The sequence below is a fragment of the Hemicordylus capensis genome, chromosome 4 (genome assembly GCF_027244095.1).
Source record: "Hemicordylus capensis ecotype Gifberg chromosome 4, rHemCap1.1.pri, whole genome shotgun sequence".
Lineage (NCBI taxonomy): Eukaryota > Metazoa > Chordata > Lepidosauria > Squamata > Cordylidae > Hemicordylus > Hemicordylus capensis.
This window is the reverse complement of record NC_069660.1, coordinates 67,052,720-67,068,798: the sequence shown is the minus strand read 5'-3', so window position 1 is coordinate 67,068,798 and position 16,079 is coordinate 67,052,720. Positions and strand designations below refer to the sequence as shown.

The 16,079-nt window shown below is 41.0% G+C and overlaps 1 protein-coding gene across 3 annotated transcripts in view; it reads right to left on the bottom strand.

The window, feature by feature from the left end:
- Positions 1-3,543: 3,543 nt before the first annotated feature.
- Positions 3,544-16,079, bottom strand: part of ELK4 (ETS transcription factor ELK4) — a 30,642-nt gene continuing 18,106 nt past the window's right edge. For all 3 annotated transcript variants that reach the window (XM_053244241.1, XM_053244242.1, XM_053244243.1), the window contains exon 5: positions 3,544-13,594. In XM_053244241.1, the coding sequence (XP_053100216.1) occupies positions 13,496-13,594 (99 nt within the window). In that variant the 3' untranslated portion in view covers positions 3,544-13,495. The remainder of the gene's footprint in view (positions 13,595-16,079) is intronic.

The following is a 16,079-nucleotide window of genomic DNA, read 5'->3' as shown; positions in this document are numbered from 1 at the left end:
AATCCAACAAGGAGCAGGGGGAGAAAAGACTGCAAAGCCCTGAATGTTGAATATAGGAATCAATAATTGACCAGGCATGCATAGCTCCTTTTCATGCATGCAGCTCCCAATCCAAGCTGAAAGCCTTTCTCCACTTGCACTCTCCCCCTCTAAGCCCCCGTACAAGATCTTTCACTTTCATTGCTCACGCTGGATCTCCATGCTAGTTCATGTTCTCCAGTCCACACTCAAACTAGCAGCTGCTAATACTTTCAGACAGTGTACAGCAGGAATTTGCAAACAGGAGTACATGAAGCCCTGTGGGTTCTTGGAAACCTCATGGGCATATATGGAGCCCTCCCGACTCAAGGGCATGCTGCACCTGCTCGGAGGAGTCATCGCACCAGCTGACAACTAGTTCTCGGGGAGTGTCAGGCAGCACCCCTCCTTCACGGAGCATCAGCCAGCATTTCCTCATTGCCGAGCCTGTCAGGCTGAAAAGAGGGTGGGCTGAGCGTGAGCACACAGCCAGTCGGTCATGAAGAAGAGCGAAGGGCAAGGCGGAGGGTATGCTGGGGAGCCCTGGCCTTCAGGTCCAAGAGCATGGGAGAAGGAAGGAAGCTACAGCATAGTTAGGCGTGGAGGGGTGGGGGTTTTGTTTGTTTATTTGGCCTGATTCCAGATGCACTTAGCTTGTATTTTATTTCCCACCAACTCTGGCAAAATTTACTTTTGGAGATAGCAAATCTTGGCATATTTTATAGCTACATGGGGTAGCTTAGCTGAACCTTTGAGACAGAAGGGGTCCACTATCTAGTTGGAAGCCCTCCCTGTAAAACAAGGCTAAAGAGAGAGATTCAAAGCCGCTCAGGTCCTTTCAAAGTAAGCTTCTGGAATAGACTTGCAATGCTAGAGACACATTTTAAACTTGCAAAGCTACAGCTAGCAGATGTGGTTTTTGACCCAGAACTGTACTCATTATTTTAACTCATTCAAAACCACAAACATTGTACCAATCACTGAATATAGCCAGGAGGCAAATTTGCATGCAGGGGGTGGGGGTGGGGATTCTGACAGTATTATACATGTATTGATAATTTCGTTCTTTTAATTCACAGTAAAAGGCTAATATAAAGTATATTGCAATAGCAATTTCCTTTCACTGCACAAGAGAAGAGGCAGTATTCAAAATAGTGTATTTTGTTAAAAAATATTTATTTAAAAAAATACAATTGTTTTGCAAGTCTGGTTGCACATATTAACATGATTTGCTACATTGTTTAAAGCCAACTTGCATTATACAAAGCAAATCCCTCTGTCAGTTCTCAAACAAAGTATTTTAACACTTTCCCTCAAAACTCATTTTAAAAAAAGATTTCCATAACCTTTTTTCTGCACAAAAATCTAAGCAATAGAAAAGTCACCTGATTTCTCAGGAAAGACCTTCATTGTGTTTGGATGGGCAACAGCCAATATACCAGTCTTTAAAAAGCAAACCAACCCACAAAACCTCACTACCATGCAGTTCTTGGACACCTTACAATTTAAGACCAACTTTGTACAATTCTTGGTCAGATCTCATACTCCCAAATAAAGAGAAACAGATCCTTGCTTCAGCCATCTTTCTAACCAGCATCTTAACATCATGAAGGTCTCCCTAATATCTTACCCAGAGGTGCTTATAGTCAGACAGAATTAATAACACTGAGAAGTTACTTTAAAACTTTGGCTATTTATGCAATTTCTTTACATGTCAGCATTTTTTTACACAACGGCATTCACATAATGGATATATAAAAAGTACAGATTTTCAGTTTTTAAAAAAGGGAATGAGACTTAAAGAAGCAACTTTTCCCCAGCAAGTTTCACATGATTATTATCGCAGAAGGCTAAATATCAGTCAACTTTCCAAAAACCTGCTTAGACAGCCAAATCCTCTAAAAGGGCATAAACTGTACATGTGAATACACAGGCACATATGCATGCCCCCTGCCCCCTTGACACATCAACAGAGCCTCTCCCACCAGGTTATTCAAGGCTGCACAGATGTTGCACAACACTCATACAGACCTGAAGTCCTACCAATGCACTGACAAACACTTCCCAGATGCAGGAGAGCTGGGACTTGCTACAGCAGAGGATCATAATAAGCAGTCCTTTTCTGTCCAGGCTGCAAGCCTGTTGTGCTGCCCCCCTTTATAGTCCACACAGCATAACATCCTCCTATTGCTCTTCCCTGCACTAGCCAGCCTGGAGGACCCCACAGTCTCCAGTTAGAATGTGAATCCTCTTGCCACATCTATCCCAGGCAAAAAGCAAAGAATAACAAGTTAGAAAGAAAAACTGACTGTGTGAATATTAGCTTAGAAGCAAAATGCCAACTGCAAAGACATGAACTGCTCCGTTACAACAGTCAAAAATCAGCAAAAGCAGCTTTAGCCCAGAGTAGGAAAACCCAGAAGGAGATACTCCTGAACAGCCATGTTCAAAGCACTGATACCACAGGAGGTCAAAGTATCATCCTGTCCATAATCTACATTAGCCACTTGAGATTCAACTGGAGCCTCCAAGTTCAAGGGTATCTCCAGGACTCACTAAATAATGTCTGTATATACACCCATCAAAAGAGGTGGCCAGCATTTTGCAGAATGTCAGGAGTACAAAGTATATTGGAGCACTGAAACTTAAGTTGCCTGCTCCTTAATTCTGGCCATTTTCATTTTCTGAGAATTTCCTGCCATACCAATATCCAGGCCAAGGGATATAGTCTGCGTTTCCCACCCACTACCTCTAGTTTTCTTTTGTGTATTCTTAAAGATGCACTAACATACTAACTACAAATACAGAGAGAGAACAAAAGCATCAAGTATGCTACTGTACCTATCACAAGCACTGTGACGTACGTAAGGCCATCTGGTAACACTGCAGTAAAAATACAAGTGATACTTAAAATTTTCTTTAGAACTAGACTGTGTCATACAAGGTTTACAGAGTATTCGTTTTTTAAAAATCTCGTACACAGTATTTAAAACTTGGAACGGCAACTAAACAGAAGACTGAAAGTCAATAACTCTAGAGCACAATTTCAGAACATACTAGCCAAAAATGTAGGAGACCTACTAGCAAAGCTGTGCATTCACCTTGCCACCCGCACCCCTTACAAATTATACAAAGCATAACAGAGACAGACTTCCTGAAGCCACTCACCGGTGAAGACAGCTTGACAGTAAAAGCTTCCAGTTATTAATATAGTGCTCCTTTTGTTACAAAATCTGATGCCACAAGATGTACTGATCTACACAGGTGGCTTTTTAAGACGCCTAAGACAAGTTCACAATTTTAGACAACTTCATGAGAGCTAATGGGCAATTCCAAGGGTAAAGGAATGAGGCATGCTACCACTTTTTCAATAACTGTAGTCATGAGCAAATTTTCAGGTTGATATTTACTGGCAAGAGCTCCTACTACAAGGTCTTTTTTCCTTTTTTTTTTTTTCAAAACCTTTAAATATTCTAGGTAGTGTCTGAAATGTGCAAAATACATTGGTAATAGATTCAGAATTTTCAGGCATCGCTTCCGATTCTGTTACCAATGTATTTTGCATGTTTCAGACACTACCTAGAATATCTAAGGGTTATGAAGGGGAAAAATAAGGCCTTAGAGTAGAAGCTGTTCTCTTGCTAATGGGTAGAGATAATATTAACTTGAAAATCTGCACATGGCTACAGTCACTGAAAAAGTGGTGACATGCCGGATTCCATTACTTTTGGGATTGTCGCAGTAAAACCTCCACGTTCAGAGGTGGAATACCAGTTGCTGCAGGTACTGCAATACAGGAGAGGCATCTTGCCTTTAAGGCCTGCTTATGGGCTTCCCAGGTAGTATTTGGTTGGCCATGGCGTGGAACAGGATGCTGGGCTGCACAGACCTTCACCCAAGGCTCTTACCATCTTACAGCTCACAGGTCACTTCTAAGAATCTCTGTTATGACAATACACTGAGCATTCACCTAATGTGTCCATTGTAGGTTTGCAGCACACTAGAAGGTCACCATTACAGAGAAATCTCCTCTGAGCAGAGCACTTTCAAAGGCTATAAAAATAAATCTTTGTTCAAATATAAAATTCCAAGACTTTTCAATTCCAAGCGAATTCACTCATTCAATTTAAGTGCCAGCTATTCTATGATGTGGAACAGCAAACCAAAGTGACACAAACCAAAGAGGCCTACTTTGCAAGTTTGGACTGCTCTTGTCAAGCAAAAAACCTATTGTGATAAAGAAGTAATGACTGATCACATGGCAACAGGTAACTATTTCAGCCATTCAGGTTATTAAATGATAAATGCAGTTATATGAATAGTGTTAGATATGAACTTATCCCTCGGGCCGAGTTTAAGACACTTACTGAATAGCTTTAAAATTAACAAGTAAAGACAACATAAATGTGGCATAATGAATTTTAGTACTAAAAATCCTGAAAGTGCAAGACATTTGAAAAGCTAAAGATGCAGAGTGCAGTACTTTTCAAACAAACACAGCAAATACAATGTAGATGCCCACCAAGGTCATTTACGTCTATAGAATATTGTGCCAGTTTCTCATAACAACTGGATTTGCTTCAGTTTGATTTCTATAGTCTGTATTACTGGAAGCAAAGAAGAGGGAAAGAACATGTACACAGAAACACATTCCTCAACAACTTAATGGCCCAGAGCCAAAGAATCAAGAAACGAACTCCATGATCTCAAGGGGTCTTCAAGAGAGGTTTCAAGCAGCAGCCAACATAGTAATACACAAAGCTGCTGCCTTCTGAATCAGATGACTGGTTCATCTAGTTGAGAGCTGTCCACACTGACATGCAGCAGTTCTTCAAGGTTTCCCAGCCCTACCTGACTATGCCAGGGGTTGAACCTGGACCCTTCTGCATCCAGAACCTGTGCTCCTCCACTGCTGAGTTACCCAAATCCTGGTGTGGCAAGCTGCTGTTGAAACGTAAGGGGAGTTTCAAAGACAGTGAGAGCCATCATTGTGATGGCTACTCAGATCTAGATTTCCACTGAGCATAAGCTTACACAGCTCTTTGGCTCCAATTACACCTAGACAGTTTTACAACAGATAGGCCATTTAGGTTTTAGCCAGCTATTCCAGAGGACCCAAGCATGTGTTTCGACAGTTGAGAACCCTTTTTAAAGTAGTGGTTCTCAGGCACCACAAAATGCATGGTATAAGAGACAGAGAGTAGGAACTGGAATAAGTCATTCCTAAGCATCACTGAATAAATGAGACATGACTAACAAGCCCCATCAGTTTCAATGGGACTGAAATTCAATAGGTCTGGATCTCGCCCAGAGATGTTCACCATGGGGCTGCTTGGCTACACTGTAGATAAGACAAACCCATTCTGTCTACATGGCACCATATCCTGGCAGGGCATGTGAAGACTGGCTAGTTGCCCCTCTCTAGCAAAGCCAACTCCATGAACAACAGTGGTCAACCTACCCACCACTTCAGCAAAACACAGCAGTGGTACCTACCTTCTCAGTCTTTCCTATGCTTTGCTGAGTGACCAGGGAAGTAGAAAGGGAATTATACAACATGCGTCAAGAAAGATACCTAGATATCTTAGGTCCAGCATTCTCTCCACTGGCCCTTAAAAGGCCACAAAGTTATGGACACTTATCTGGGAATCAGTCACAACAATGTCAATGGGACTTTTGAGAAAACCGAATTAAGCTGCAGATCTTCATTCTTGCCCACATCTGCCCATTTCTCAGATCAGGCTTTCCTTTTAGTACATATGCTTAACTGAGCTTACTAAGTTTATTTATCATGGATGTAGAATGCCTGTCTCTTAAAACAGTATTTGCCCAGCCCTGAAGTAGGGGCAAGTAGTATTATACAGCTAAGTACATGCTGACATTTACCAATATTTCACTTCAGTTTCACTTTGCAAAGCCTGCATTAAATATTATCTTTTCCCTTCAGCCTTTAACCACCATGGTGCACATCCCCTGCCCGCCCCGCTCCACACCCAAGGCCACTGACTTCAACTTAAAACTCTTTCTCAAAGCTGCAGATATCAGCAAGAAAGTGCAACTGTTTTGTTCAGCATCACGATGTTAGTTCATAACCCTACACGTTTTCTAACTAGGCATTCTGACAGCAATGGGGAGTTTCAGGTTCTCAGACAATTCTTCACGTAACTGCCCTTTTGAAATCAACCACATCAAAACTCATAACATGGACCTTGGAACCAGTAAGTATACTGTACACACTTAGGTGAACCAATGACAGAAGGAAAAGAAAGTAGTTGCTGCTTACTTAGGAACTTGAGAAATTTTTCAATTAACCAAGTGTCTCTTAATATTTCTTGTTTTTAAAAACTAAACTCTAACCAAGATAACCATCTTGATACAATGTTGAAATGTGCTGCGTTGATAAATGAATACTAAGATGTGATGAAATATAAAAATACAACAAAATGTTTAACAATGTAATTCAAGCAGATAAATTGGATATTAAACATTTATGCAAATGCATTATGCAGAATACAAGTTAGGATGGCTCTGCTCCATAGGAAAGAATGGAAACAAATTGACTGCTAACTGCTTTAAGCAAACTCCGTAATAAACTGACTGTTATCAACATAGTACAGGTACAAAGAATGTCAGACAGTAAGTTAGGTGAAAATCTTCCAACTGCTTGCACAAGCAGCTGAAATTTTTCATGTTAAATAACCAATGTTTACAACATTTAATGTGGTGCAAAAAGAAACATATGCATGCAACTGAATGAGATCCATCTATCTCTAGATCTGGCTGCAACGCAAAAGGTCTATATGAGCTGGTTATCTTTTGGGAAACTTTGCAGCATTTAATCCCCAAATCTTCTAGCAGACCCTCACTAAGGGAGTTGAGTTGCACCAATTCCTTGCATATATGACATGACAGAGTGCTTCACGAAAACGAATTATTGGCTAGAAGATCTTTAAAAGTGTTTAGGTGAATGAATGAGTGCGGGACACAAATTTATTGTCTGAAAGAAAATGAGACACTGATTATGGAGGAGGAGTAGGAGGAGTTGGAGCTGGGAAGAAGCATGGCATGAGGCTTCTGTCCAGACCAATTATGCAAAAGCTTGCAACTCAAGAGGTTATATTTAAGGAAACGTACCCTTTTGGGTTGCACAGGTAACCCAGAATATGCAATGCCATAGATTGGCACTGAAACTCAGTTCCACCAAAATTCTAGACCACAGCTCCCAACAGCCCTCATCCCTCAATGGAAAGAATCCATCGAGCAAGAGGCAGTCGTTAACCAGAAGCCGACGTGTCAAGAACAAAGCATCTAGAAGCAACCAAGTACACAAAGCCTCCATAAAGTAAAGTCACAGAGCTCCTTCAGGTATCCAGAAACAAAAGGCAATTTCTTATATGGCAGTCCACAATTGCCAGTCATTATGACAATCCATTGTTTACAGACTGGTTGGACAGGATTGTGAAACTAGAGCAAACGTAACTGTGACCAAGATCAGCTGATCTATGTTTTGGTTCACTAAACATATCTAAAACTATTTACTGCAGAGGTGCATCAGACACTATATGAGAATATAAATATCTGAAAAGAGACAACCTGCCTTGTTTCCCCATTGAAAATGGGAGAGAGAACGATAAGCAGAGATTTCTAATTGCTACTCTTTTTTTTAAGTGCTTTTAAAAAATAGCACAAAAATCCTAATTTTGAAACCTCCCATACCCAGCACGCACACACACACCCCAAATACAGTCAGTCTAGAACGACTGCCATTAAAAAGTGCTGCAATTACTTTTGCCTCAGAAGCAGCTCACAGACTACTGTGCAGGATGTCCACTCATTTACTACCTGCAGTCATTTTTCTGCATGCCCATATTAAACAGAATCTATGAAATATTGCACATTTGATTTAGGCACAGTAGGCATGGGCCTTTCAAGCCATCATTTGATCATGACTGGAAAAGGAGTCAGTAGCCCCGCAGGCAACAGACAGTGCCTCTGTCTCTCTGGGCTCATTTGTTTATTTATAACATTTATACCCCGCCCCTCCAGTACACTACTGCCCAGGGTGGCTCACAAAATAAAACAGATGCACTGCATATTGTTTTCCTCATACCAGGCTTTCCATAGGAGTGCGTTCTGAAGGTTAATCCAAAAATTTAACTTTTGCAATGTGCAAAATTTTGTGGACTGTGCTTTGACATGCTATACAGAATCTGGTTTACATATTTTAGTGCAGAGAGGTCAGCAAGTGCCTTCTCCCTAATTAGAGTCACTCTTTCAATAGTTATGGGTGCATACTTTGAAATGAACCGAGATCTTATTGAAGTGCCTGAATGACAATGTGTAAGTTTCCCATCTATCTTAAAACTTGGGTGACTACAGAGCCCACTATTTCAAGCTTCTCGCAAATCTTGTATTTTATTTTATTTTTTACTCTTGTTCCTATCTTAAAGAGTTGCTCACTTTTCAGCTTCCCTGCGGAAAGCTCAGTTAAGAGGTGACCACTGCAGTTGATGGAAAATCTAAGTTTAGTTCTCACTGGACAGATGATTAGTGCTCCTAAGGCAAACACATAACAAAACAAAATACAAACACACCTGTCAGCTAGCAAAGTTACCAAACAATATTCTGGGTATTTATCTTACATCTCCAACAAATGGCTTTTTGAGGCTACATGTCTCAAGCAGGGATATGCACGAACCCGTTCCTCTGAACCAGTTCGAAGGTCCAGTGGTTCATCCAGTTTGATGGCAGGCGGGTTTCCTTTAATGAGCAGGGAGGGTGCTCTTAGCCCCCCGCCACATTTCCCCTGCTGGCGCTGTGCTTAAAAACGGCCCAGCAGAGCAGCAGCATACCTCCTTGCCGCCCTGGTGCGTGTTGGACTGAAAGTGCCCGGTGCACATGCAGCGGGGTGTGTGTGTGTGTGTGTGTGTGCACACACACACACACACACACACACGAGCACCCTCCCTGCTCCTTAAAAAGGTAAACAAACAACCCGCCACTGAACTGACCACCGCCGGTTCCATGCACATCCCGAGTCTTAAGGTGCTTTCAGGAATTATGATGGATTTGTGACCAGCTGCCATCTCTGGGTCTGACTGTGACATCTATACAGAATTACTGCAACTCTTAGTGCATTTCCTCCTCCTGTGAGAGAACTACTAGTGTACATTGACACAGGTTACCCTCATACTTCCCATTTCTGGTTGCAGATGCAAAATTTCCACATCATGAAGCCAGCATATTAACACCAGATTAGAAACATGTTTGAACTATCATTACACTAATGATGTCACTAATACATCCCAGTGGTTTAGCCACCGTCTTGCCACAAGGTTAAGTGCAGTACAAAAGAAGCTTTTAGAACTTTCAGACTATAAACCGCTCATGCCAACATGCCTTTTCCATATACTCTCCTTATCAACAAGATTACTTCCTAACAGCTGCATATTATTTCTAGTTAAAGCAAAAAGAGTTTCTATGATTGGCATACTTAAGACTCCAGAAGTAATTACTTATTTGGGAGTTTAAAATTCTAATAAATTATCAATGTTAAATACATTGAATAATTTGATTTTGATTTTAATATATTTAAAGTTGGAATACATTTCCGCTTTCTTGGCTGTAGCTGCTGTTAAAATGTTTTTATTACCCAAGTTGTATCTATTTCAGGTTCTTCCAACTTGTTTTTCTTCTAAAATCCAAAGATGGCAAAAATCATTTCTGTCCTGTATACATCCAAATAAAAAGCCAAGGCTTTCTCATAATGTGTTCTATACCAAGTCAGACAAAAGTGTAATCAGTATCCCCTGCCTTAAGATGTATTATGAAGCTTCACAGCTGATAAATGTTGTGGGAATGGTAGCCAATGGGGCTATTCTGACGATCAGCAAAAATTGGGCTAGCCTCCGCTAGCCCAATTTTTGCCGATCATCAGAACCACCGGGCTTGGCTGTGAGCCCAGTGGTTCTCGAGCGGTTAACCTGCTCCTGTAGCCCTCCCCATAGCCCGAGTTTGCAGAGCGAGTGCACCATAAACCCAGGCTATCTGGTCGTGAGTAGCCACGGTGTGGCTCTGTGGCTACTTGTGAGTAGACCCCCGGAGAAGAGGCGAAAAGGGGTCCAGGGGTCTCCCCAGTATGCCCTGCGCACTTGCGCAGGGCATACTGGGGCTTCCGGGGGCCACACGGCCCCCACTCCCCCCAGCCCCGCCGGCTCCATCATGGAGCCGGCAATCGTGTGGGTGGCCGATCCGGCCTCCCAGGGCTCCCTGCCCGATCGTCTGCGGGGAGAGCGGGCTTAGCCTGCTCTCCCCACAGTTTGGGGGAAAGCGGGTCTCACGGATTGTGAGATATGGTTCTCCTTGGGACTCCATAGTGAATTTAAAAAACAGATTAAAAGTTTACCATTTCATGCTAACCTTATTAAGAAGATCATTAATTCTATTTCTAACCCATTTTTAAAGTCAAATATGGAGATTTGGATAGGATGGCAATCTTGCCTATCCGCCTCCATTTCACCACTTATACTAGTTGTAGACCATCCTTCTTGTGTGGAAATATTTGTAGGATATAATAGGATAAAGGATAATTGGGTCAGGGTGAGAGATATGTAACATAATAGTACATTCATTTCCTTGGAACAGATAACAAATTTTTCAGATTTCAGCCTTACTGGGCTACATTTGCTACAACTGTGTTTTTTCCCCTTCTCAACAAAATACCCAAGCAACCAAAAGACAACTTACTAAATTTGAAAAGTTAATATTAGATATTGATAGATCAACTAAAAGGCTAACATGCAAACTTTATTATATTCTGTTGGAGTATAAGATCTCCGCATTGAATGGATTAAAATCAGTTTGGGAAAATGATTTACGAACGGTCATGGATGAAGAGGATTGGAATAGGATTTGTTTTTCTAAGCCTATATTTTCATCCTCTGCTCAAATTAGAGAAGATTATCTTAAAATAATTTATAGATAGTACATGACTCTTGTGAAACTGGCATATATTACTGACAAAAAATCTATGCTCTGTAATGAGAAGGGCACATTTTCATCTATGGTGGATGTGCCCAAGGATTAGAACCTTTTGGGACTTGGTATTTGCAGCAATGGGTAAAATAATTAATCAAGAAATTAAAATAGATCATCAGCTAGCATTGTTGGGAATGAAGATAAAGTGATAAAATCTAAAGAGCTGGTCAATTACGTTGATACCAGCCAGAATGGTGATAAGTAAAAATTGGAAGAATGGACTATTCTCTTTAGGTAAATGGTACAATAAGCTTTGGTTTATAGCTACAGCGGAGAAATTAACCCATTTGTTTGAACAGAACAATCAAAACCATATTCTTTCTTTGCAACCTGGCAAGATGTAATAGTATTTAATTTTTTTAAAAGTTATGGTAGCATATTGCCTGCTTGTTATATTCAGATATGGAAAGATGTGTGTTATTCATAAAATGCTCAGACTAGTTTGGCTTAACATTTTGGATTGGCAACATCAACAACAACAACAACAACAACAACAACAACAACAGGTAGCTTGCATCTGCAAAAAATGCAAGCTACCTGTAGCCAAGAATTGGTGGGACCATAAAATTGAAAAAGTTGAAGAAAATGAAGATGTAAAAATATTATGGGACTTCCAACTACAAACAGACAAACATCTGCCACACAATACACCAGATATAATTGTAGTCGAGAAGAAAGAAAAACAAGTCAAAATAATCGGCATAGCAATACCAGGGGATAGCAGAATAGAAGAAAAAGAAATAGAAAAAGTCACAAAATACAAAGATCTACAAATTGAAATTGAAAGGCTGTGGCAGAAGAAGACCAAAATAATCCCAGTGGTAATTGGCGCCCTGGGTGCAGTTCCAAAAGACCTTGAAGAGCACCTCAACACCATAGGGGCCACAGAAATCACCATCAGCCAATTACAAAAAGCAGCTTTACTGGGAACAGCCTATATTCTGCGACAATATCTATAACCATTGATAATAAAATTCTGGCATCCCAGGTCCTTGGGAAGGACTCGATGTCTGGATAAAACAAACCAGTCAATAACACCTGTCTGACTGTGTAAACAAGAAATAATAATAGAGACTTGAACTTTAGGAAGCTAAAGTGTATGAGTTACTATGCAATGTTCTGCCTTTAATAAATACAGATAAAGTGTTTTTCTTTTAAGCGCTGAAATGCCCAAAACATTAATCCAGCCCTTTCTCCAATTTGAAAGGACAGTGGATCATCCAAAAGTGTCAGGGTGAGCAGAAAAGATGGCAACTCTTTGGGTACTTTACTGTATTTACCTGAATCTAAGACTAAGTTTTTTCCAAGTTCTTTGATGTAAGAAATTGGGGGTTGTCTTAAAGTCAGGATCCTCTTCCTTTTGAGTAAATAGTATAACCTATATTTAAACCATATTTTTAAAGGGGGTTGTCTTAAATTCAAGGTCATCTTCTATTCAGGTAAATATGGTATTTTCTGGTAAAAATAACACGCGCACACACACACACACACACACACACACACACGTGTTCACTTTCTAAGTGTCAGGCCTACATATGATATTATCAAGCAGCAAGACACCACCACCACACACAGCATGTCAAAGCTATAGTCCAGCCCTCAGTGCCACAAGACATCCACTGCAGGGAGCCTCGGCTAGAATGATTTCCCAGCTGAAGTCTTCAATTAGATATCAAAAGGGAGCTGTACTGCCTTCCAAACAATATCTGACTTAAAGCATTCAAATATTCCTCAAAAACCAAAAACAATCCATTTCACAACCTATTAATCTCTGTACTGTTCCAACTTATAGAATCACACAATCCTTGTGAGATGAACAAGGCATTTGCTAAAGGATACAAACTTAGAACTTCTTTATCTCTAGGTACCACACCCTTGTCCAATTCTTTTATATCGCTACAGAATGCTCCTGTAAAGTTTTTCCTTACAAAGAGATTTTCCTATTGCACTTCTGTACTATTAGTACAGAAGTTACTGATCCTAGAAACAAAGCCATTTAAAAAAAACAAAACCTTTTCCAAGTATTTCTTGGAATGCCAGCTTCCAAACATAAGTCATATTTTCATACAAATCATAGGAGGCCAGAGCATGAAAGATTACCAGTCAAAACAGATTTGTCTGAGATATCAGCTGCTGAGGATTCAATCATTGCATCCAAAAAAGACAAGGACTCTTTCCCAAGAGAAGCCTTCTTAACTCCAAAGAACCTGGGGACAGAAAGATGGTGGAGCAGAGTCTCCAGTTAAGGCATTTCCATATGCATTCCCCCATGACTTGAAGGAAATTTTTGCAAAGGCATTTGAACTTGGAATGGCAAAAAGAGTTAGTGAGCTTATAGTCTCTGTGGAATTAACAAGCACTCCTTAAAAAGAGGAGTTGTGTTTTGATTAAATCTCTTCCTTGTGTTTTCCAATCTGTCCTTTTCTCAGAAGCTCATGCACTATGTCTTCTGTAAGTCTGGTGAGAAAGGCCCAGGAGTGGAGGGCCCATCCATTCCTGACACAGTAAATGGTCCATGAGTATTCAGCACTGATGGAAACTATAAAACAGAAACAGATGTTCAAGTTATAATTATGTAGAAGGGTGCAATCACCCTCACATTTATCTTTTCTGATACCTGATGCACTGAAGTCTTGAAAGATCAAACATTTCCCCAAAGTCCTTGGATTTTTCCATTTGAGCTTTACATGACAACTTTTGAGGAGGAAGAGTCAGTGCAGAGTTGCCTTTCAGCTCAACATTCATGCTGTTAAATGGGCCACTTTCATAAGCCTAATGTTGCAAAGCCACAAGTGAACACGTGCTGACAAAATGTTCATGTTCTTCCAACATGGTACTTTTAACTTTACCACATAGAGGCATCTTCACAGAGTCAATTTAACTATATTAATATCGAGCTGAAAAGCCTTCCCAGTTTGAACTCTTCCATCTTAAAATAGGCATGTGAAATGCATCCTCTCTCTGCCCACCAGAAGAACACTCCCTCCCCCTTTGGAAACTCCCCCCCCTTTGGAAAGTTGTCTCTGACTTATTTGAAGATAAAGGACTTTAAATATCCATCACCTGTCAACATAAAAGATAAATGCCAACACTTCAAGCATCAAGGTTTGCTGGAGATGAGTTTGTCAAGTATTGAGTTTATAACTTTGCACTATTTTCTTGTACATACACGTTATAACCTTGGATCTTTCACTTCTTATTCCATTTTGGTGGGGGGAGGAGCACAGAACCCAATACACACAGTCACTATAATTTTATTAATCTGCAAGGCTTGGGAGACAGTCAAGATATTCCTATACAAAGCTACTGTTCCCAAAATTGTTACAAATCACACAATGAGTTTAGATAAAGTGTTCTGAAAGGCAAGTTACATTAGAAGGTTCTACTGTATTCTTATTTGGTCATCAAACCATCTCCTTCCCTGGAAAAGGTCATGACACTATTACTTCAAAATGAATAAATGACCGTTCATCTTACTGACAACAAAATGGTTCCGATCATCCCAATGAGAAACTACTTGTTATGCTAGATTAATTAATACAAAAGATCCACTATGCTATTCATATATCAATTAATCATTCCCATTTAAAAGACAAAGGATGATGCCATTTCCAATGCCTTGTGATGAGGTTGAAAGCCTCCAAGGAGCTCTGTAGGAGGACTGAGAAAGCTTCAAAGTCTTGATTATAAAGGAGATAAGCTTAGCCACTACTGATTTAAGACACTGGCTAAGATCCTGATTAATAGAGCGCTCATGTCAGGAGGCTCTGAGAGGGTGCACCAGGAACCTCCCCAGTCCGCCTGGCCATGTGCTCTTGCACAAGGGGAGTCAGGATTTCCGAGCACTGCTCACGCTCCAAAGAAGACTTTGTAAGACTGGAAACACAGCGCTGAGGGCGCAACAGTATGCAAGCACGCAGGACTGGAGGAGTTGCACACAGGCTCCTCCTGATGCTTCCCTGCAGAGCCTCTTTACGCTCAAACTTTGTTAGGATGTCAGCCACTAAGAACCACTATGTGCCGAGTGCTATGATGGGTCACCCCAATTTCTACATCAGCACAGTGTCAAGAGACTATGATGAAGTCTCTTGATTGTAGAACGCACAACTGCACCATCTGGGAACTATGCTTGAGAGCTTGCCTGTACCACATGCCCTCAAACCTGTTTTGCTTCCTAAATGTTCTAGCATTTTAAGAACCCTGGGAAGCTGATGCAAAGTTCCAGTCCGAGTAAATTCTTAGCCGAACTTCCGTGGAAGCACAGAGGAAATATTCTAAAGGCTTGTTTGTATTACATATTACATTTATGCTTTGTCTCACTCCTTATGGAAGAAGACGGCAATATTTTGGAGAGCTACACAAAACAACAAAAGCCACACCCCAGAACATCACTGCATTTGATACAACACATCAATGTATTTTGAACTGTGAGTCTCAAACTGATTTCCAAAATTGCAGCAAAGGAAAAAAGAGTTACTGATGTATTGAAGATATTCACGAAATGTCTTGCTTACAGGGTGCTTTTATAAGCAGAGAAGGAAAGAAAACATCCCTCAAATGAAAGCTTTAATAGTATTATGCCTCTCCTTCAACTCAAGGACTTGTTTTATTGATAAGGAAAAAAATCATTCATAGATATGCCCTTTACTCACAGGGATAGAAAACTCCACTTGCTGAAGAGGGCAAGAACTTAACTTTAGGCTTGAGCCCGAAACGTTTCGGAGGCCATTATAAAGGCCTCTGAAATATTTTGGCTCGGGGGTGGGGGTGTGTGTGGTTTCAGCGCTGGCGGGGTGGTACTTTAAGGGCAGGGGAGGGTGTACTCATCCCTCCCATCACATTTCCCCTGCCGGTGGTCCGTTATTTTCAAGCCCCTCAGGGTGGCAGCGTTCCTCCCTGCCGCCCCATTGCCCTTATCGGCCAGAAGTGGCTGGAAGTAGTGATCGCGTGTGCGCTCGCCGCACATGTGTGCGTGCACGGCAGATGGGGGTGCGCGCACACACACACAACGGGCACACGTGTGA